Consider the following 23712-nt stretch of genomic DNA (forward strand, 5'->3'; position numbering starts at 1 on the left):
GGTCAGGAACATAGGAAAATTTCTACATTTTGCTCGCTGAAAGATCAAAATTTGGTAAAATTAGTCCCAATAAGGGTCGTAAAAACCACAAAACTTTTTCTCCTTTTTAGTGCCACTAAGGGTCCGAGGGTCGAAAGCTGGGCAGCACATACCCGTCAGCTCGCATCCCCCCGGGGTTATTTTATGCCGAATCAGTTTCACACATTCTTCCATTTGCTTACACAGCAATTTTAGGCAAAGAAAGTAAAACTTTCTCCCCCTTTCGGTGCTGCGCCGACGTTTCTTTAAAAAAAAAGCAAAATGTGAAAACAGTACCTGGATATGTAACTTCTATAATTGCATCATTAGTATCTAAAACCTTGGCGAATCCATTATCGCTGGTGATGATGTAACGGTAATTCAAATGCGATCCATTGGTGAAAGTGGTGGAGATAGCGACAATATCAGGAAAAAAAACATCTTCAAAAAGTCCATAGGATGGTTTAGGTTTGTCTCTCACAAAAGTGATGTTGACGATAGGTTCCTAATGTAATAAAAAGAATAAAGGAATAAGGACTATTTCTCTATCCAAAGAAATTTCCATTATAAGAATCCGAAAAAATAAATCTATCTACAATGGAATGTCAATAACTCGAACACGCATGGGGGACACAAAAAAGTTTGAGTTGGAAATTTCGTGTTATAGAGGAAGGTTTATAAGACATTGTTAACTGAAGGAACCAAAAAACTTGTTACAGAGGTTCAATTTAAAAAGACTGTATATTGTTTTGAATTAACCGTTTTTCAAAGAACTGGCAAGGTTCAACCAACTTAAAACAGTTAAAAATATATCTCAAACCATCTGATTATCCCTTTTAAAAAGAAAGCCAAAGAGTGCTCCATAACTTTCAATCCCAACCACATCATTAACCATACACGTAATATTTTCCTGGTTTTTACCAGTGGTGGCAAATTTGAGCTAGAGATACTAGCAAAAATCGGTAAGTCTTCGTAGAAAACATTACGTCATGAATATTATGAATAAAAGTTTACCTGATATTGCACAGTCACTGATGTTTTGATTGGATCATCTTCATTCAGCACGTTTCTAATGTCAGCTGAGAATCTCAAATCACCAGGTTGGGTCTTTACCATAGTGTGAGTATATTGGAAAGGATAAGTGAAGAAAAAACGAATTTTCAAATATAAAGGTAAACCAATAGGGTACGGTACGGAATTATTGATAGTGAAAAAATCGTCCGATAAAGGTTTAAGTTGAAAAGTAGTAGCGAAAGATGGTGTTATTTTGTCTGTTTTTACTTCGCTTCCAAGCATTGAATTGATTTTCGCGTAATTTATGCCACCGTTTGAATTTTCGTTCAAGTATAAAATACCCATGAAAGTTTGTGGAGGGATCACGATTGAGTGGTGGAATATGTCACTGATTGATATAACTTGTAGCCCTGTTTTGTTTAAGGGAATATCGTCCAATACTAAAGAGAAAGAGAAAATAAAAATAGCATTAGTTTGGGCATCCCAACCCAACTTGGAAAAATAGAAAAAACAGAACTATGTCAAACATGATTTATAGCTTGCTACAGTTCGTAATCTTTGATCGGAATAAGAAAATATACAAACAAGCTACATGTTGAATGGACCTACCTGATAAGGGCAGTCGAAAACATGTGGAATGATGATGAAAATGTTCAAACGAAAAAAAAGTGAAACAAGGCGAAAATAAAAAAATGTAGTGTTTCCGGAATGCGGGTGAAAATTTTTTTTTGTTGCTATTTTTGATAACTTAAGATCATTGAAATAGAACTTTCAAGATAATTTTACGTACAAACAGTAAGAAGTAAGCCCTGAATACTGATGTATCATCTACTAACGAACAAAACTTGATTTACAAGCGGGAATATCTAACCAAACGACCAAACGACGTTTGATAGCTTGAACGGTCCACTTGGTTTTCTCTATGATGAACCATATAGTCTGCGGTCGGGTCATTGGCTATTTTTTATGTTTTGGAGGAAAGGAGAACATTATCTTTTGGAAATCAAACCATGCTAGGCTTGAGAAGCAAAATTGCATGAAGAGTGTCGTGATCGCCGGGATTCGACGCAAGATTTCCTTCATCTTGATCCGATCAGTTGTTGCTTGTCTGAGAGGTGAACGTGCGAGTCGCACATTTACCCCAGACCAAGTAGCACTGAAAGATCAAAAGCTGAACGAAGTCTTGTCGTCTTTCCGTGAGTGAGGTTGTGATATTTTCATTTTTATTTATTTATTTAAAGACAATTAACTTTTGTAACACAAAAGACCCGTGCCGGGACTGGCTCCGGTAATAGTATATACCAGTTTAAGAAAAATTTGACATAAAAAAAAAAAAAATTTATAACATAAAAAAAAAAAAAAAAAAAAAATTATAACAAATAATCTAATTTGTCCCATCCAGGGTTTATTTTTCGCAAATGTTGGCATAAAAAACCAGTCCAACGTAAGGTCTATTTTTTGAACCTCAGAGGCAAGGGTAGTACCCCCCGGAATTCTATTAGCAGCTTGGTGACTTACTTTGAACATACTCAAAACCATCAGTGGTAAGTTTCAGCACCTAAGAAGGAAAAGCGTAGTATTAGCCAAATGAAAACCAAGTTTGAGATTTTTCCTTATGAAAATGGTAACTTTAAGGAATTTATGAAAGTTAGTCAATTGAAAGAAAGTGTACAGATGAGATCAGTACTGTATTCATAGGATCTCTGAAAGTTTCATGAGTATTTCTCAAGTCAAAAGAACAAGTTAGAATGGAAATGATCAGCTTGTTAGATTTAAACGGCACGAATTTTTAAAATTTCCTAAACTCTTTCCGTTTTCCTTATGAAAGTTAGTCAATTGAAAGAAAGTGTACAGATGAGATCAGTACTGTATTCATAGGATCTCTGAAAGTTTCATGAGTATTTCTCAAGTCAAAAGAACATATTAGAATGGAAATGATCAGCTTGTTAGATTTAAACGGCACGAATTTAAAAAAAGTTAAGTGCCATAGACGTTTCGTGGGCGTTGTTAAGTAGTTGAGTGCTTTAACACTGAGCTTTAAATATATCCTAGAGGCAGTTTGTTAATACCACCCAAGCAAAATCTTTTGATCAAAGTTTTTTTTGAAAGTGGTAAATGCACTACTCGATAGCGTTGTTAACTCATTGAGAATACTTTATGATATGGTGTAGCACCGTTAAACGTTTTAACATTATAATGCCTACTTTATGGATACCACTTTTTAAAAAACTCCGACTTAAATTGCAGATAAAGCTTAATCCAGGGTTTATGAAGGTCAGTGGTTGGGAAACTGAAATTCTTTACTTACACATAATTTTAAGATACCAACTTCTAATACATCCAGTTCCACCGTGTTTAATACGTTATCTTCTTTCTCTGAAACCAACGTACCCAGTGAATATCTATCCATGAAAGAGAAAACAAGTCCAACATGCTGGCCAGATTCAAAATATATATGATCGCTTGATTGACTGGACACGTAAGAAAGACTGTCTTCGAAGGCGTAATATTGTCCCTGGTATTTTGCTGTATCATAAAAAGACGTGTTTTGGATGTGATCAGATGACATCATTATTGATGGTGATGCGCCTGCTTCTTCTCGTTCAATGATATCTGAAAAAAATGGTAGAAACTAAAATAAAATGACTTAAGGCCGGTCTCCACTCCACTTTTTTTTGTTCGCACGAAACTTTTTTATGACGTTAAAAACTGTTGTCCATTTCGCACGAAAGTGGAGACCGGCCATTACGAAAAATGTCACGTGATGAACTGTAGAAAACCACTAGGCACATATTGTGCATTACAGAACGTACGAGAAACAGAGAAACGAAAAGGGTCTTTCAAACTGACTCTGATCGAGGTTGGTTCTCACTGTTTGGGGAGATTTATTGTTTGACACTGAAGAATACATGTGAGGCTGATAAATGCGTGAAGGAGTGAAATGAAGCAGAGGCTTCGCTGATCCAACAGTAGAGGGTTTTGGTGAAATGGTATTGATATTATTGACTTATTAAGACTGAATGGATTACTGAGACTTTATTATGTGGATTTTACGGTTATTTATTTTATTGAAGAATTGATGCATCAAACTTAAATCTGCTACTACTCGTAATTTGAATTTTAAAATACCTAACCGGTTCTCTTCCAATAATAGCTTGGGATTATGAACTAATCCGGGGACAAATATAAATATTGCTGTTGATGACTACTGTTGATGACTACTGTCGGGAGTTACTTATTGAGCGGTAGCGGCCCGCCCGCGACAATACGCCTAACCGTTAGCGGCGATGTTAGCTTTTGAGGAGACTGGTGATGGTTTTACAAGGAATTTAGGCTGCTCCTCGGTTAAACAAGAAAATTCAGCCAAAACACATGTCCTTGAAAAAAGTTATATTGCTAATCCTACTCTGTCAGCATAACGACCGTAGCATGAAGGTAGAGCACCCAGCTACGGTGCGCAAGGTTGTGGGTTGGATCCCCAGCCGGGTCATACCGAAGATTCCCAAAGAGAAGCGCCTTCCCCTGCCTTCGGCTAGACAGCTAGAGAAAAGGGAGCCTTCGGGTCTCCCTCGGCTGCGGTCGCAAACTTACTTACTTACTTGCTTACTTGTCAGCATAAAAGACCCGCCCCCTTTCTATATCATTGAAAATTGAAAATGCATTATTTTTCTCATCAAGAGAAAACTGAAAAAGGGCGTTTTTTGCAGAAAAACAAATACAGTGGAGCCTCCATAACTCGAACTCAAATGGGGAACACAAATTTGTTCATTTTTTACTGAAGGGATCATAAATCTCGTCCGAGTTTAGGAGACATTCAAGTTAGAGGTTCGAGTTATGAAGACTGACAAATGATGTTGGTATTATTCGAACCAAAACTTACCCAGGAAAAAAAAATCAAAGTTCTCAGTTGTTTCAATGTTGGGTTCAGCAAACGGTTGGAAACTTTCTACCAAGTGCAGCTTAATTCCAGTCCCAAAACCAATACTAATGAGAGCATCAACTGAAACTCCAGTCTTGACTATAATTTGAGAATCTGTAAGATTTCCTGTTGAAGGTTCTTTGATTTTAAGTACGACATTCTTGACAGGCCCTATTACATCTCTGTAGAAACTTTGATGATGGGTGTCTGGAATTTCCAATATTTCCCCCGTCTCATTGAAATTATACATGGTTGAATATATTGTTTGTGTAACGTAAATCAAATGTTGACCAGGGGGTAAATAAAGTGGCGACGAATAGTTTAATAATGGTGCACTAGTTGTTGTTGTGTTTATGACGGATTGGAAATAAGGATCACGTGACTGGAAAGGAAGAGATTGATTGGATATCGTATCAATTATTGTTAGATTTTGTTGGAGTGGTTGATAACCGTTGATTGTGATGGTGTAGTAAAAACGTTTGTCTGAAGCTGCAATCGCTGAAAAAGTAAGTTGATTGCTATAAAAGATTAAAGAAAAATAACCCAAATCAAAATTGCATATCAACAACTTTCTTCTTTCAAGAGATTTGGGTGGCAGAGCAGCATATGCCTTTTGCCCTTATTAAGGCCACACTACCCACTCAGCATTTTATGGTCGGCAACCAAGGCGCACGGCTCGAGCACTTTGGTTGAAACGCTTTTCTCAATCCACTGATCCAAAATAAGGGGAGATGTGCTGCATATTTCTCTTTTCTCTTTTGTTGAAATTCTTTTGCACACGGTATAAGAAAGAAAAATGTCTCTTCTGATTGGCTATTTAAAAAAGAACAATAGGAAAGCTGCACAGCCTAGCGAAAAAAGTTGAAAAGTTTCAACTCTGGTTGTGCTCAAAGCAACAGCCTTTGAAGGCTAGATTTATGTAATTTATACAATAAGATGTTCGCCGACCATAAAATGCTGAGTGGGTAGCGGCCTTTAGGACTCGTCAGCACTGCATAATGCACCCTGTGGCTAGACAGATCGAAAATACAGTCACGGCTATTAATAGAAGTTTGTATAAACACCTACCTTTGCAAATGTAGGAGACACTATTTTCATTGCTTATCATCACAGGAGCAGTTTTTCCATCAAAGAGGATACACTCCTTCGATGATGCAATATAAGAGATCTCATAGCAACTTGGTGAAGACAGACACTTTTGAAAACAATCTTGTTCAGAAGAGATATTTTGAACGGTTTGATATCGTACTTGTTCCATCATAGTTTTCAGGTACCTTTCACATTCTGAAGATAAAAATCATTAAAAACATATGAAATACCTTGAAGCGTAAAATGTTTTCTCGACAGGTAAAGCTCTCTTTCTTTTGTTAAAACCACACGGCCCCCGTCAGCAAGAGGGCATGCAGTTCGGCCATGGCCTTCGCAATGTTCATAACTTAAGCTCGTCATCGTTTTCCCCGGAATTCTTTTCGAATACATCTTTTCGACCGTAGTCGCGCGGTATTTAATTATCCCCCCAAACTCTATCGAATCCTTTTTTGACACCTTTTTCTATTGTCTATATATGCTAAAAGACTGGGACAAGTTTTAGTGGGATAAAGCGGACAAAAAAATGCCCGCACGGTAATTAGCGGCCACAGTCGAAAAGGTGTATTGACTCAAAAATGTGTTCTTAAACACCACTTACTTTCAGCCTCTCAAACTTCTCGTCAATCAACGTCAATCTACCCCAAAGTTTGGCTCCCTCAATTTACCGCCCATGTTAAAGACGTTGAATCTTAGTCATCACCCTCTTGAAGCTAACCAGAAAAAACTTTAAGGTCACAAAATGGGCAAAGTTCAAACTTTGGGAAATAATAAGTTTTTTGCCTGTCGACTGCTAAACTAGACGATGCTATCGTCCGTTTAGAGGGTCAGTAAACGCGGGAGAGTATATACGTACCGAGTCAGGGCGTCAGGGAAGTTTTCGGGAAAAAAGTGGCGGTAGAGTTTTGGAACAACTGTACACTGTACTCTAGTTACACTGTAAGCACCTCCGCCACTGTCTACTCCGCCTCAGGCTAACCACCATTATCAAATTTATCCCACCTCCTAAAACTATTCCCTTTTTTAGTGATCTTGTGTAGACGATAGGATCGTCTACTGCTAAACTAGCAAATATCTTACAAGAATCGTCTTCAAGATTTAAAGTAAGGAATAAAGTGCAATTTGGTATGTTTTTACGAGTAAATTAATGAGTAAACAAGATAGGGTTCAGTACTAGAATCCTACACACTGAACGGAAATTTTAGTATTGTGCAATCCTGATCAGAACAGAACAGCCTTGGTTTTATAGTCACAAACTTACCTAACGATTCCAAATCGAAATTGACGCCGTTCTTTGAAAGAATTTTGAACAAAAACATCCCTTTAATGTCGAAAGATGGCAGAGTGTAAGACAAAACATTGAAATCGGATACATGACATAATCGAGTATCATCATCTGCGACGCAGGGCGATGTTGAACTTCCCTGGCAAGCTGGCATCAAATTCTCGACACACGATTGGTTAATCCGGTCATCACGTGACAAACAAAAACATAAACCGCTCATAAAAGGTGCAGCACGAATAAAAAGTTGCTCTTCATTTACATTATTGAATTCAGCGCAAAATTTTGGACATTGCTCCAAAGGGTTGCCATCTTCGAATGTATCCCAACCGGAGTAAACTAATTGACCACTATTGAATTGTTGATGAAGATCTGTTCCGTTGAAGCATGTTTCACAAAGGTCTTTGGTAAGTTTAGCTGAATCATTAAACATTGAATCTATAATGAAAAGTTGAGTGAATATTTGCCATGTTATGTTTTGAAAAAATATATATTTTTGAAATTAAGATAAAAAGCTTTTATGGGACAAATAAGGAGATGTTTGGTTGTTTATTAAGGAGGGGGTAGGTGTGATTCCTGTAGCCTAGCTGACATACGATATTCTTTCAACGTTTATATAATATTCACAAAGTATACGTTAAGGCGAGGTCATTTTAATTTTTTTATTTTACGGGCCAAGCTACCCAAAAAAGATAAAAGTGCCATTTCATCTGTAAAATCTCCTTAAAACCGCATTCGTCAAAGCAAAAACTACTACATCATGAAAAAAATAATAAGTAGAAAATAAAAATACACAAAAAGCTCCATTTCATGGATTCAATGAAAATTGAACATAAAATTCTCAAAATTTCGTAAAAATTACCTATATGTATTTAGAAAAGTTGGCAGTCTTGTAAGCCAATGAATATGAAAATGTACTACCAAAATCAATTTTATCTTTATTTAGATTTTAGTAATTTCAGGGTCGGTCGGGCCCGTAAAACAACTAATCAAAATTTATTGGTTTCGCCTTAGATGAAGGTTAAAACAACGTTGTGTGTCAGCTGGGAGGGGGTACCAATTTTCTAAAAAAAACTTTCCGGGAGTAATTTTGTCCTAGGATATATGTACTGGGGAGTAATGATTTTATGGGAGTACTTATTTTCCTGTGACACCGTTTAATTGATTAAGTTTTCCCTCGACAGATGGGCAGCTTTAATATTCAAAGAAATAGAGAACATTGAATTTGAATTTTTTTCGTGTTATGTCGTGTGCTTTATTTAGTTACCACAAGAATTAAAATTAAATTTTTGTCCGCAAAAAAAGTATCTACGCTAATTTCTAATTTCTGGTGTTATTGTCTTTTCTGATTTGAGATTTTTCAAACCGACCGCTGTGATGAAGTGCGGGTGAGAGAGGGAAGACGACTAGAGAAGTGTTGTTATCTATATATCATACTTCATCGCAGAGGATTCCGTACGGAAATTTCTTTATCAAACAGACAATGCGCGCACAGAGTGTACTACAAAAGGATAAACATGAGAATCACTCTGGAGCAGAGTACGCGAGACTGCGAGAAAGCTGATCCTTGACGGCTTACATTTCAACATAAATGTATCGAGGATGCAATCTTTCTGCTGAAACTACGTGGTTGTGTTTGGCTTCCCTTGCAATAGTGTTTTGTAGAAATTTCACTTTTTAAATCGTTCTTTATATCAGAATATAAAGGCAGCACCTTTTTTGCAGGTTTTAATAGGTATCCACTGGTGTAACGAAAGAGTTTTATAAAGAAATTAATTTTCAAGTCATTAAGAAATACAGTTCTCGCTCTCTATTGGAAATTTGAAAGTAAGAAGACTTTGTTGGTTTGAATGAATGCCAATCAATACAAATAAAGATCACGCTGGAAACGTAATAATTGAATTGTCCGAAAGGCCATTATACACGCTATACAAAGAATGAGAGAGCGTCGACACTGTGTATTTCCAAATTTTCACAAAATAGTTACTTGGACAGGGATCTGTGTTACAATCATATGACTCTGATGCATTTCCATCACAGTCTGCTCCTCCGTTGTCAGGTGCTGGATTTGAACACATTCTCCATCGTGATTGAGTTCCTGTACCACATGGTTTCGTACAATCACTCCAATTGGTCCATTCAGTCCAACCACCGTTCACTAAAAGGGAAGGTGCATCGAGTCAAGGTTTAACAGTAAGTAGCAATTTCTCTGGAATTTGAGTTTTTGACTTATTTGAAAGGAAAATGTAGTTAAGGACTTCTTTGAGTCTTTTGAGTCGTACGTGATGTTAGGCCCAACTTCCGCCATTATGGAAGCAATCGTTCGATTTGCGTAAGGAATCGCCACTACAGATCGGAACGTTTGCTTCAAAGATGGATGAAATTGCATAATCAGAACCTCTAAAGTGAAGGTATTAAAGTTAAAATCTTGAATATATCATTATTAAATTCTATCAGTTTTACCAGGTGCACACGGAGCGATTTGACATGAAATTATTTCTTGTTGAGATGAAATTCCTAGACCACCACACTGATTTGATGAAGCCAAACTATTATCAACACACAAGCGAGTGCGTAAAGAAGTTCCCGTGTCACATGTTTGACTACAAGCACTCCAAAGACTCCATGCAGACCAATGAGCATCAGCACCTGAGTAATTAAAGAAATAAATAGATTACGGACAATTCTTTAGATCTCCTCTCAGGGGCCTTTTTTAGGTCCGGTGAACGGCAGATTTCGCCGTTCCAAGGCATATAAAATTACAATTCCCCGGTCTAAAAATTCGGCTCGCCACCACATGTACATATTCACGCTTATAAATACACTGAGTTCGCTAAGATTTCGCCGGCCTAAAATCTAGAATTCAACAGAGTTAATTTTTTTATTCGCCAACCTAGCAATAACAAACCAAAAACCATAAAAACTCTGATATGATATCATAAAGTACGTCTGTGAGGGGTTGGTCTAAAAAGCAGGGTAGCCAATTGGGGTAGCCAATTGGGCTAGGTTGTGGGGTACCTAAATATTTTACAGACCAGAATAGAAATACCGAAAATGAATGCATAGAACCACATTTTACTGACCAGGGAGCACGAATCTGATTGATACTTAGATTGATCATGTATGATTACAAAGATAAACAAAGATATAAATTACCACGTGTTAATGCTTGAGGAGTAAGAAATAGAGCTTCATTATAATAGAGCTATTTCAAAAGACTTTTTGTACCTATTATAAGCTGCCATATTAAAAAATTTTGAAAGGAATTAAAGGGAACGACGCATGGTATATTTATGAAATGCTGATCTAGCATTGGCACAAACATCCATACAGAGGAGTATTTAGGAGTGCTGGATCATAACAAAAACCAAAAGTGATTTTATTCCAAAAAATTTATTCGAAAAAGTGAATATAATTTGCTTTAATGTTCAACAATAACACAAAAAGACTTACATAAAACTGAAAGAAAAAAAGAATGTCTTTTTCTTTTTGAATGAAATCGAGTGCTTCTATTTTTAAATGAAGACATTTTCTATTGTGAATTTATTCGAAAACTCCTTTGCAATCTTTCTGTTTACATTTTGTCTTCATTCACTTTCGTTTACTGTTGAAAACATAACAAAGTTTTAGCTATACTCTTAAACCGCGTATAACTGTCGGTTAAGCCAATCAGCTTTCGGGCTGACATCAGCATGTATTTCAGAGTATACCATGGAAGTACCACCAAATCCGACCCCTACTATAAGTATAGCGCTATTGCCTTTAATGGTTTGAAACATCTAAACATGATATAAATTAAACAATAGATTCAATAACAAAGGATTGTTAAGATATGACAAGATTAGAGATCATAATGGCCCAAAGGCGATTTCAAAGCTATTATCGTCGAATTACAGCTTCACGGAAATAACAATTAAAAACATAAATAAAATCTAAATCTAAAATATTAAAAACTGTTTTGTATATATTTTTTATTCGGGTCTGTAAATTTTCAAACGAAGCCAAGATGGAAGACAAAATGGTGCCAGGTCTCTTGAGAAGTAACAAAGTCCAGTACCTTTGGAAAAAAGGCTATTGTGGCTGAAGTTCGAAAAGAATCTTAAATTTTATTACATGGAATCATTAACAAGATGTTGTATAGTTATTTCCACATGAAAACAGGTTTTAGATTTCAAAAGTTTAGGCAAAAAGAGGTACCCCATAACCTAGCCCAATTGGCTACCCCATTGGCTACCCTGCTTTTTAGACCAACCCACCTGTGAGTGCTAAATAATTTTGGTAGAAAAGTAGAAATTCCCAAAAAAAGGTTACTAGCCCAAAAAATGCGCAAGATATGCTGCAGGTCAGGGTGTCGTCTTGCAAATCAGGTAAAGTAGCAAGATGTCGCGTAGTCAATAAAGTATAATTTGAATGATTGCTTTTTTTCTTCTTTAAAGCTGGGTGTCCACTGAAAAAAAATAAGCTTGTCGCAAAAACCTGTTGACAAAAAATAAATCCAGACAATTGTCTGGAATTAAAAATCTATTTTTCTTTCTTACGACAAATAGTAGGGGGAATTTTGTTCGATTTTTTGGAATCGCTTGACTGTTTTGTTAGAAGCACTTGTTATACATTTTTGGAAAGCTAAGGGGTAGGGGAATCGAAATTACTATGTTTCCAATTTTTTTTCGGGCACTTTGGTGTGATTTTCGGACAAATATGACCGTCTCGGGTAGCCTGGTTAACCAAGCCAGTTTTTACAAGGCCAAGATACGGCTGAAGACAATATAGCGTTATCGGTGCTTTAATGATTTTTATGATGTACTGAATTTTAAGTTTGCCTTGAAAAACTGGCTTGGGCGAAGCGCGCGTTCATTTTTTGAACGCAGAAGTCGGTGAGACTCGGCGAGCATTTGGGCTCTTCTAATTGGCCATAATAGACCATGTGATAAGAAACGAAATTTTTCGTTTGTTTTGAAAACGCTTTTCACTTCTCAACGAAAGACTTTTTGAACATATTTTATTCTGTACTTTTTGCATAAATCTGTACTTTTTGCATAAAAAGAAAGATATGTTTTTCTCTCTCCCTCTTTTAATTTGAAAATCCTTTATATAACTGAATAAAAGAGAAGTTGAGTAAATAGGGAGGAGGGTGTATTTATTTAACAAATTCCTTATTTTTGTATTTTTGCTTTTTTATGCGAATGAGTTTTGGGAAATCTTTTGTTGAAAAATATGTGTTGAACTAATTATACAAATTTATGTGCATTTAGAAAAACGTGCCCGGGAAAATTTGAAATTTCGTTTCTGTCAGTTGATAAGAAACCGAGTTTACTTGTACTAAGCCAGATATTCAGTCACAACTTACCATCATATTTTACTAAGTGACTGAATCAATCTGGTTTAGATTTCTAGGCTACGTCTCGGGCAAAAATCATAGGGTTAAAAATTAATGAAAATTTTAGCTCGAGAAAACGGAGACCTGTTGTATATTTTTGGAAATCTCTCAAAAAATTAAGATTAGAGATATATTGCAAGTATAGGTGATTTCTGTACCTAACTCGAGATATTAACCCTTAAAAACCGTGTTTTTCAGCCAGAAACAGCTATTTTATCCAGTTTTTGCGCTTTTTGAAGCTCAATATCTCGAGTTAGGTACTGAAATCACCTATACTTGCAATATATCTCTAATCCTAATTTTTTGAGAGATTTCCAAAAATATACAACAGGTCTCCGTTTTCTCGAGCTAAAATTTTCGTTAATTTTTAACCCTATGATTTTTGCCTGAGACCGTCATATTTGTCCGAAAATCACACCAAAGTGTCCGAAAAAAAATTGGAAACATAGTAATTTCGATTCCCCTACCCCTTAGCTTTCCAAAAATGTATAACAAGTGCTTCTAACAAAACAGTCGAGCGATTTTACAAAATGCCCTCTACTAAAAGTAAAAAAATAATAAACGATATAGAATGAAAACGCTAATTCTTTTTCGCCCTATCGCAAATGAAACGATAGGTTTTTAATTCCAGACATCTGTCTAGATTTATATTTTTTTGCGACAAACAAATTAGCGATGAAGTTAATTTTTCCAGTGGACACCCAGCTTAAGGGTTCATGGTCAACTTCCACCACCTGCACAATACCTGTATTTTACGGACCAGCCGAAATCGTGTTCCCTTTTTTAACTTATTCATTAGGTCAAAATCGTTTTTATCTTAAACTTTAAAGTTTAGACCAGTGTCTAAATCAGCGAAAAACCAGCAAGTGAAAAACCAGAAAGCCACCCTACACAATCTTTTTCGGCCAGTACGTTCCAGGTGCATATTTTGAGCCTTGTTTGAAAATGGAAATCTTACTGGGTAGTTGGCACACATGTTGTTAGGGACTGCGAAAGACGGGGGTAAAATGGTTGGAATCGACCAAAATGTTGTTTTTAGGTTTTGGACCACCTATAACCATGGGATAAGTTTTAGAAGCATTCTTATCATTAAATAAATGTCCTGTAAAAGTTTGGTGGCCATAACTTTATTTTTTATGAAAATATGAGCAATTTTGTAAAATTTTGAATGGCAGACGACCTACCAACAGAAAATTGGATTTAGACAGGTGAGCGCGTCCTCAAACCCCCATGATGTTATACATTTTTGGAACTGGAAGAGATCAGCGCTGTTTGTTTTTTTTGTCTCATTGACCCAATCAAATCCTACAAAAAATTATTCAGTTTTTTCTGGGAAAAAGCCACTTTTGAGGGCTTTAGCTGTCCTCCCCGGCATTAAGACAAAGATAATATGAAATTTCAACCTTTTTTACATATTGTTTGTTAATAAAAATTAACATTTTCAACCGCGCTCTGCTGTCTTTTTTGGCTCAAAGTTTATTGGTATTCGAGAAATTCTACAGAATTGTCGAGCGCGTGTTTGTTTACAATTCGAAAGTTCAAAGTCCACGGAGAGTGACAATCTGCCAGCTCTCCGGTATACAGGATATTTTCGATTCATTCATAAATAAATTTGACGTCAAACAGAAAGGTTGTGCTCTTCGTTTATTTTTCAAAATGAAGAATTTTCAATAAAATTTCAAAAATATGGAAAAAATAGCCAAATTTCAACCAAAAACGACATCACCTGGCAAGATCCTGATCCCTGATGAAGATGCGAGTGACAACAATCGATGTACCGAGCATAATTGTATAAAAGACGATGAAAAAATGAGAATTCAATGTCATAAATGCCAACGAACGCTACATTATGCCTGCACTGGACTACCACCATACCAGTTAAATATGTTTTTAAATAAAGGTTACCGAAAATACGTGTGTATAACTTGTTGCTCTCCGGCAAAAGAACTCGGTAGAAAAGTTCATAATCAAGTGGAAAGAATTAAAAGCTGCACGCACACAGTTATAAAGAAATCGAATCGTGCGAAAGTATAATAAAAGTCAAAAGTGAGAGTGAAAAAAGTCTAAACACAATGATCAAAGATTTACAGGCAAGATATCAGGAATACATCAAGGATAAAAATCAAGTTACCAATCTAATACAGAGCCAGTTTTCCACGCTAGAAACAAAACTAACATCCAAGATAGAAGAGACGTTGAATAACAAGACTGCAAAAATTCAAACCGCAACAGAACCACGTAAGAAAAGTTTTGCTGAAGCGACTAAAAACAATGATCAATTAAGCGTAAATAGCATGAAACAGCTACTACGAGAGGAAAAAATCGACGAACAAATTGAGGACCAAAGGAAACTATCGACAGACGCAAATATCATTATCCATGGGGTAAATGAAAATGAAAATAAAGAAGATATCGATTTCGTTACTGAGCTTCTGAATGACGTTAATTTAAAGACTCAACCAACCTACGTCTCTCGTGTTGGAAAAGAATCTAAGGTTATGCGCCCAATCAAAGTTGTATTCAAAGACAGTCATAACAAATACAGATTCATGAAGAAGTTGACTGAATTGAAACAACACGAGAAGTACGTGAAATTAAGTATCACCGACGACTTGACAAAAATGGAGAGGGAACAAATCAAAGAGTGGAAAAAGAGAGCAGACGATATGAATAAAGCCAGATCGAATGACGATTTTAAATGGAGGGTACGAGGAAGCCCTCGTGAAAAATTATATTTTAAAAAGATTTTTTGTACAAGAACGGTTTAGAGGCCCTTGTGCCTCAACTGTAATCACCTTACAAATTGTAAAGTAGCGTTGACTTTTATTAGCCTTTGTTGCTACCTGTTCGTCAACTTGAAATAAACTATTACATACATACATACATTCGTACGGCAAACGAGAATTTTGAAAAAAAAAAATTGATAAAAAATTAAAACTTTGTCTTGAGAACCTTCGTGCCAAGTTTCAATGTTATAGCATTAATAGAAGTAAAGTTATTGCAAAAAATGTATTTTTCGACATAACCCCCGGATTTTCACTTTTAAACCTATTTAACCATGATTTTTACAAAAATCCTCGAAAATCGTTCCATAAAAAGGGTCATTTTCAGGAGATAGAAAATTTCATATCTCGAGAACGGCTTGGCCGATTTTGATGAATGACCCCTCATTTTTTTTCTTTTTTGATGCTCTTTCCAATGAGCATGGTTTCAATGCGCTAAAAACAATTTGAAAAAATCATTGCGGTCCCTAATGTTGTTTTAACGTTAATCTAATGCTCATAACGTCCATATACATTAGATGAACGTTGAAACAACGTTGTGTGCCAGCTGGGTTGGTAGTTAATGACGTCACCAATAAATGTGACATATTTCGGGCCATTTGATGAAATTTCATTAACAATCACGTTTTTTATCTATTTTTTACAATCTTTCAGATTGTGAATGTCGAAATTTACTTTTTGAAAAGTTTTGTTTAAAGTTGTTTGTATTGAAAAATGACGTCATCATAACGAGTTCACGACCTTTCGGTTTCTTGTTGGTTATTCTGGTGGTTTTAGCAAGAACGAACTCCTGTGCCAAATTTCAGCGATATATCTTTTTCGAGGTTAACATCTTTTTGTGCTAATTCTACCAAACTATGTAGCAAAAGCTCTACTGTTATCAGCTTTGTCTTGTAGTACAGCTTTTGCAGACTTTTTCGAGTGATTTACTTTTTAGTTTGATTATGTGAAACAAAATGTTAAACATGTTATAATATAATACATAATAAACAAGGAATCAAAATCTAGATACTTGTTATTGTAGTTGCAGCCGTAGAAGTTGTAGTCATTGTTGAAACGGGATCTGAAAGAAAATTGTTTTATTTTCATCGTGAAGATTAAGTTTTTGCTTCTGTCTGATACCGTAACTTGGTCTAATGTCGACACCCCTCCTCTAATTCCGACACCCTTTTTATCAGCTGAAATTTATAGAAAGGTTGAACCTGTTTTTCTTTGCTTAGTGGTCAGAGAGCAATAATCCTTTTTCAATCAGTGATTCAATCTTTCATAAATTATTCCTGTCTCTAAAGAAGGGTGTCGGAATTAGGCGAGGGATATCGATATTAGACCAACTTACGGTAATTAGATCATCGCTTCATATACATATAGAATGGATAGTATATATGGAAGTATATACCAAAATTTTCAGAACATTCTAAGAACATTTTAAAGTTTTTCAGATCCTAAAACATCAATTTCCTGAGAAATTAGACCGAAATACTCATAACATCCTGAGCATAAATAAAACTTTAAGAACATTTTTAAACTTGAAACCCAAAAATTAAAGGACACACAAAGGGTTGACGTTCTTATAAAAAACAGCGTTTAAGAAGATGTATTAACTGTTGGCTTTAAAACAATAAAAAAGTTTAACTTGACCTACTCTCTAAAGTAGTACTTGCTGTTGTAGTTGTTGTAGTCGGTAGTTCTGAAAAGAAAACATTTTATACCATTTTATTCAAAAGTCCAATCAGAATCTGAGCGGAAATTAATCGGAAATCTATTCAAAGACTTACATATTACTTGAAGTAATCCATTTCTAAATAATTTTAGAATTTTAGATCGTACCGTCATTATCCTCAAGGGTGCTGATTTTTACAACATAATATTTCATTTTAATATTGATACTTAAAAAAAATGCTCTTTTATGAGTTGAGCAAACATTAAAAATGCATTTTGACTGAATGCAAAAATAATTGAACTTGGGAAATTTTCTTTAAACGAGAAATTTTTTTCATTTTAAAAAATTGCAAAAATCACAAAAAATTCTGAAAAAGTTTCATAAAATCATAAAAATTACTAATTTTAGTACCAATTTACTAAAGAAATTCTCAATTTCGAGTGTGGATACCACCTTTTTGGTATTTTAGTACCCAATGGTACTAAAAGGATTTTAAAGTTTTTTGGGTATACCACCACGTCACTAAACATCATGATGTCCTACAATCATCCACTAAATATTTGAGACAAAGGGGAGTTCCCGGTGTAATTTTGAACACCACAACTGATTTTTAAGCGCCTTAAACTACAGTTGGAAAGTAGAATTTTAACTCTGAGTTTTAACATGAGACTTAAGACTTAGGACCTTAGGATCTCAGGATTTAAAAGCTCAAATTTGCTCGAATGAGGCTTGGAATATAGCCGAGAAGCCACCAAACCCCTCTAAAATCGAAATATTGAATGGAAGAAAGTGGAAGTGCTAAAATAGCAATTCTCGCCCGAACTTTAAATTCTGAAAAACGTTAAAATACACTAAAATCTCAATATATTTCGAGAGTGATTGTAGATTTTAGTACTGACCCCCCCCCTTGTTTGCTCTTATGTTCAAATAGGGAGTACATTACTTAAAAACATTACTTAAAAACATTACTTAAAGCTGGGAGTTCACTAAAAGAAATTGGTTCGTCGTTATTGCAACGGAGGTAAAAATACTGCGGAGAAAGAAACAACTATTTCCATTTTATAGCTTATTTGTTTTGGCCCTATCGTATAAAATGAAACAATAATTTGTAATTCCATTCCAGACATTTGGCTGGATTTATTTTTTATGACAAAAAAAATTTGAGACAAATTTATTTCTTTTCCAGTGGACATCCCGGTAAGAATTACGGTTATATCTTATCGGGGAAAAAAATGTCGGGGGGAAGTGACGAGAATCCCTCTAGGTGACGAAATTTTCTCTGACGAAAAAAAACCCCGACTAAAAAAAACTCCGACATTTTTTTCTCCGATAAGGTATTCAGATTTGTTCTATTCAAACTAATGAAACATAGGTGCATAAATCATTATTTACAGTCAAGATACAAAAGATACCATACTTCATGTCTTTACAAACTTCATTTGATATATAAAACTGTAAATTGCTCTGATGTCGACATCCCTCATCTAATTATGACACCCTTCTTGAGAGATGGGAATGATAGGAAGGTCTGATGTCGAAAATTGGTCTAATGTCGACATCCCTCATCTAATTACAACACCCTTCTTTGGAATTAGGAATAAAAGGAAAGTCAGAATAGCTGATTGACACAAAAACAAAAACCATTAAATCTAATTTGTCTATCTTGTCTCTAAAGAAGGGTATCGGAATCAGATGAGGGATATCGACATTAGATCATGATGGACATAGCTTTCCAATTTTTTCGAATGATCGGTCATAATGGGAATGAGTTGAAAAAACCTCACATAAATAATGATTAATTTTATATTGATAACAAGCTAAATAATATTTACCGAATTGGCAAAGTGGTAAGTATTGCTCTTGGCAATTGTTGAATTTAATTTTCTTTCCATGATAGAAGAGACATTCTCTGCTTCCATTGATCATCAGGGACGATTCAGGCTCTGGTAACCGTTGTCCATCTAACAAACAAAAAAACATAAATCATTTTATCTTGTAATATGATTTTTCAACAGTATAACACTTCAGACATGGTGGGTCCCCTGCCCCATGGGAATATTTGACCTTAATTTTGTCCCCGTTGAGAAAAATACCCCACATTTTAAGCCTCACTGGGAAATAATTAACGTTGTATTGCTTAAAAAGTTTCACCGCGGGGCTATGAGACAGTATCGTCTATTGTCTGACAATATATTGCTAGTAATAATATAGCCTTTAAATGATTATTATATATTAAAAGGTAAAAGGACAAATTTATTCATACTTTTAGTACAATACCTACTTTCCAGCATTCATAAAAACTGAAAAAATTAGGAACTTAAAAGGAGTATGAATACATGATTTGAGCTTTTGTGTCTACTTTTTGTCTGATCATAGTCATAGGCAACACGGGCCATCGCGGCGAAATTTTTCAACGGCCGTACAGGGAGTGCAAATAATTTTCAAAATGGCGGCGAACACTACGACTGAACCTGCAGAAAGTGAACTTGATTATTTCAATCATCAAGAATTGGAGACATATCTTGCTTCTGAACAGTTTGAGATAGACATAAAAAAGACACTTCTATATAATTGATTGTGCTGTCCAAAGATTTGTATTTCCCGACGGGGCATGACACGACATTAAAGCTGCAAACATCCAGATAAATCAACCAACAAACCCAAACGACCACAACAAACAGCCTCAGGAGAAGGCATCCTACCACTTGAAACATTCAAAAAACTATTGAAAAATAGCCTATTCTGGAGAAGAATGCTATCATACCAACATTACTTCACAGTTCAAACAATTTTTTCTATGACTATGGTCTGATTCACAAATTTTGGTGATTTACATGATTATGATAAGAGAAACGAAATTGGAAATTGGAAATTGGAAACTGGAATTGGCCAGATAGCCTGATGGAATGGTTGAGATTGCCGGTCATTATTTGAAATTTTATGAATTTGCAAAATTACAAACGTACCAATGCCCTTGTATTCGTAGTTATTGTAAAGTTTGTAGTTAGTCCACACCCTGTCCAAGGATGTGCCATTGATCTTCAAAGCTTCTAAATCTGAGTTTGATAATGGTTTTTTCATGAACATTTCATATTTCGTATAACAATGCTCAGTAATATCTATTTGACCAAATGACCATCCCGATAAATAAAAACATTTACTGTCAGCTGGAAGTACAGTGTAAGAAGATACTTCAGGGCAACTTCCATCATCTGTAAAGTAAGACAAAGTTGAATGTTGGTATCATTTCACATATTCAAAACTAAAATTCAATAAACCATTCCTTGTCAGTATAGCTAGGGTGATGTTGAGGTTTGATAATTTTGGGCTCAATTTCTGAATTATTTCTTATTTCTTCAAATTTTTACTATAAAACAGTAAAACTAAAAAGTAATTTTTTCGTTAGTTTGTGGCAAATTGTAGTAGACATCACCTCAGGCTGCCTCAGGGGTTAATGCATAATTCCCATTGTCCACAATCCTAATTTGGAGGGACTTCCCATTACTCATAAAGATATGATTTCCAAGAATTGTATACTTTGAAATTTGAACAATACACACTTAAAAACGAACTGAATTAAATTTTTTACCTTTCCTATCCACTTGACACACCGTACGGACCCTGTTCCCGCAGTTTTCTAAAGCAAACTCTTTAGAAGATACATTATATGTCACACATCTGTCAGCAGGTATAGGCTGATCCCAATTTTCGTCATCTTCAACCACTTGATTAAGGCCTTGAGAATGCAAAAGATTTCAAAACAAAATTAGATATTAATAGAGAAAAGAAAACCTTTATTCTTAATGGCCTTGAAAGATTCACGTAACAATTAACATAGTTTTTAACCCCCTCTGACAATTGCAAAGAGTTATTATTTAGGTGAATTTAAGTAGTGAAAAAACCCTGATAAAATGAACCATTCGACCTTGAACAAATCTGGCTTACATTAAATTTTGAAAGGGGGGGTGAAACTAAGGTAAAGGCTTGATCTAGACCAAGGAAGTAACCTCTTTCTTGTTTCTGACCAGGTTAAATAATATTGTTTAGCCAAGAACTATTTGTACAGATCGGTTTACTACAAAAATATACAATTTTAAAGATAAACCAACATAAACAGGTATTTAAGACCATGTTCGCACGTAACAGTTCTGTTTCGCTTTGAAACGAAATGAAGCCATTCTATTGGTTACATTCAAGTGTTACGTCACTTCTAACCAATAGAATGGCTTCATTCCGTTTCGGAGCGAAACGAAATCGTCACGTGCGAACATGGTCTAAAAAATCAATGTAAACAGCAAGGGTGCTAGCATAATAAAGATTCCTTACTATATTGTAAAGAAAAAGCTTTTTGGATAATCTGCCGTCATAGAATTATTTTTTTAGAAATTGAACTAGGTAAGTAAATTAAGTAAATCCCGCCTCGAGTCAAAAGTCTGTTGGCTTTCAAGAAATTGTCTAATAACATTACCAGTTCGCACGTGACAGTTCCGTCTCGCTCTGAAACGAAATGAAGCCATTCTATTGGTTACATTCAAGTGTTACGTCACTTCTAACCAATAGAATGGCTTTATTCCATTTCTTTCGAGAAATTGTCTAATAACATTACCAGTTCTTCCTGACCATACATATCTGAGCTTGCTCCACTTCCCAGCAGTCCAATACTCAACTGAATTATCTGCTCCCATAGCTTGTAAAGCATTAAAAATTGAATCAATATCATTGCCATCCCAAAAGGCCAGTGAGCTCCTTGAATCCAAAGCTAAAAATTATATTGAATCATTTGATCATTTGAAAGATTTTATTATAGACCTTTAGGCGAAAGCCATGGTCTATTGTGAATAACAAATTACTCCAACATACATCTTGCCCTCAGTCAGTGCGAACGGGAAATTTCTGTTTCTAGGCAAAAGCATCATGAAAAAAATTATGCTTTTTTGAGAAAGAATAATTTGGAAAAAGTGTTAACAGGTTTTAAAATATGAAAGCAATAAAGAAAATGTATATAGTAAATACAAGGAGTTCAACTCTTTAAAAAAATCCATGAAAATGAAACCTGTTTTTTGGAAGAAATAAAAGTGTTGTAATTGCAGAAGTTCGAATAACTGAAGGTGATTAGCCTATAATTGGCCCCTAGGGGTATATAAATCGTTTCAAATAACCAAAAGTTTGAATAACTGAATGCTTGAATAACCAAGAGTTTTTTTGCCCAATTTGGATAAGCAGATACAAGGCAAGTCCATCTTACTTTGAATAACTGAATTATTCAAATAATGGGCAGGTCGGAATAACTGAGAGTCTACTGTAGTTTCCTTTTACTGCTTCTTAAAGAAATAGGTTACATACTTGAATGGGATCCAAAAATCGAAAATATACTTTCCAAAGAAATGTAATCAAATCTAGCCTGGATATCCAATTCAATAATTGTGGGTTGCTAGGAATCTGCCAACCCAGCTGACACACAACGTTGTTTCAACGTTCATCTAATGTTCAGAACGTCCATATAACGATAGGTGAACGTCGAAACAACGTTTACAAACCCTTGGTTTACAAACATCTTTGTAGACTAAGTAGCAAACAGCAGGAAGTATCAAGCTATCAAAATAATTAACTAGTTTAAAGCTTGGATATATCCAGGCTATTCAAACCTGCACAATAAGATTGCACATCTAAATGTGAAACAAAAAAGTATCAAACTAATAATAAACTATATTTTAAAGCTTGGATATATCCAGGCTATTCAAACCTGTACAATAAGATTGTGCATCTAAATGTGAAACAAAAATATCTCCAACAGAAAAGCAGGAGTTTCCACTCTTTGTGAAACCAGATGGACAGTCATTTCCTAAAAAGAGGAAGATTTGAATGATGAAAATGACAGTAATACTGTGTATTGTGAAGTCCTTAAAAAAATGTAGGGCTATTTTTTGATTATCTTGGCAATATATATCTTTGAGTTTGAAAAAGTATAACAAACAAGGACACCTGCTCAAGAAAACTTAGAACTAATTCAAAATAACAAAAGCTAGTAACTTTGAAATTTAATACAAATACAATACTCACCAGCAACTTCTGTGATGAAAAATCCAATTAATAATATGTGCAATACCTTAAAATTGAAAATGAAAGTAGATAATACTTTGATGAGAGACCAAAATTTCATCCAAAACTATCAACCTTGGTCAGAATTTATGATCGAGCGAGAGAGAGAGCCGGTTTTCATTTTTCAAGCTAATACCTGTTCACAAAAAATAAATTTCTAGACATACTATTACTTTTTTTGTGACAGAGTAAAAAAATTATAAACAATGTTTAATGAAAAAGTTTTTTATTTCAAATAAAACAATAGGTTTTATTTCAATTCCTTTGTGGGATACAAATGTCTCTGAGAGACATAATATGTGCGTAAATAAAGCCTACGGGATACACTGAGACAAGGTTGAGGGGTTGTTGAAATCAGTCCAAATTACTGGTGATCAGTTTAAAAAATAAAGGATAATAAAGGATTAAACACAAAAGGCTAAAGCAAAAGATATGCAGAAAGTACACATATGTGTACATGGTATTTTCAGTTCT

General features: G+C 35.1%; 1 protein-coding gene across 1 annotated transcript in view; it reads right to left on the reverse strand.

Annotated features, from left to right (window-relative positions):
- LOC136815327 (uncharacterized) overlaps window positions 1–23712 on the reverse strand; it is an 89974-nt gene that overhangs the window by 60607 nt on the left and 5655 nt on the right. Inside the window, exons 2-18 of the mRNA XM_067071767.1 lie at window positions 23200–23245; window positions 22883–22981; window positions 21746–21898; window positions 20729–20875; window positions 20106–20351; window positions 18972–19100; window positions 17122–17166; window positions 16492–16542; window positions 9783–9968; window positions 9307–9477; window positions 7299–7757; window positions 6020–6235; window positions 4913–5449; window positions 3341–3645; window positions 2551–2590; window positions 1033–1472; window positions 316–523 (exon numbers count right to left, since the gene is read on the reverse strand). Of these exons, the coding sequence (XP_066927868.1) occupies window positions 316–523; window positions 1033–1472; window positions 2551–2590; window positions 3341–3645; window positions 4913–5449; window positions 6020–6235; window positions 7299–7757; window positions 9307–9477; window positions 9783–9968; window positions 16492–16542; window positions 17122–17166; window positions 18972–19100; window positions 20106–20351; window positions 20729–20875; window positions 21746–21898; window positions 22883–22981; window positions 23200–23245 (3478 nt within the window). The remainder of the gene's footprint in view (window positions 1–315; window positions 524–1032; window positions 1473–2550; window positions 2591–3340; window positions 3646–4912; window positions 5450–6019; window positions 6236–7298; window positions 7758–9306; window positions 9478–9782; window positions 9969–16491; window positions 16543–17121; window positions 17167–18971; window positions 19101–20105; window positions 20352–20728; window positions 20876–21745; window positions 21899–22882; window positions 22982–23199; window positions 23246–23712) is intronic.

This window comes from Clytia hemisphaerica, unplaced genomic scaffold (genome assembly GCF_902728285.1).
Source record: "Clytia hemisphaerica strain Z4C2 unplaced genomic scaffold, Clytia hemisphaerica genome assembly, whole genome shotgun sequence".
Taxonomy (NCBI): domain Eukaryota; kingdom Metazoa; phylum Cnidaria; class Hydrozoa; order Leptothecata; family Clytiidae; genus Clytia; species Clytia hemisphaerica.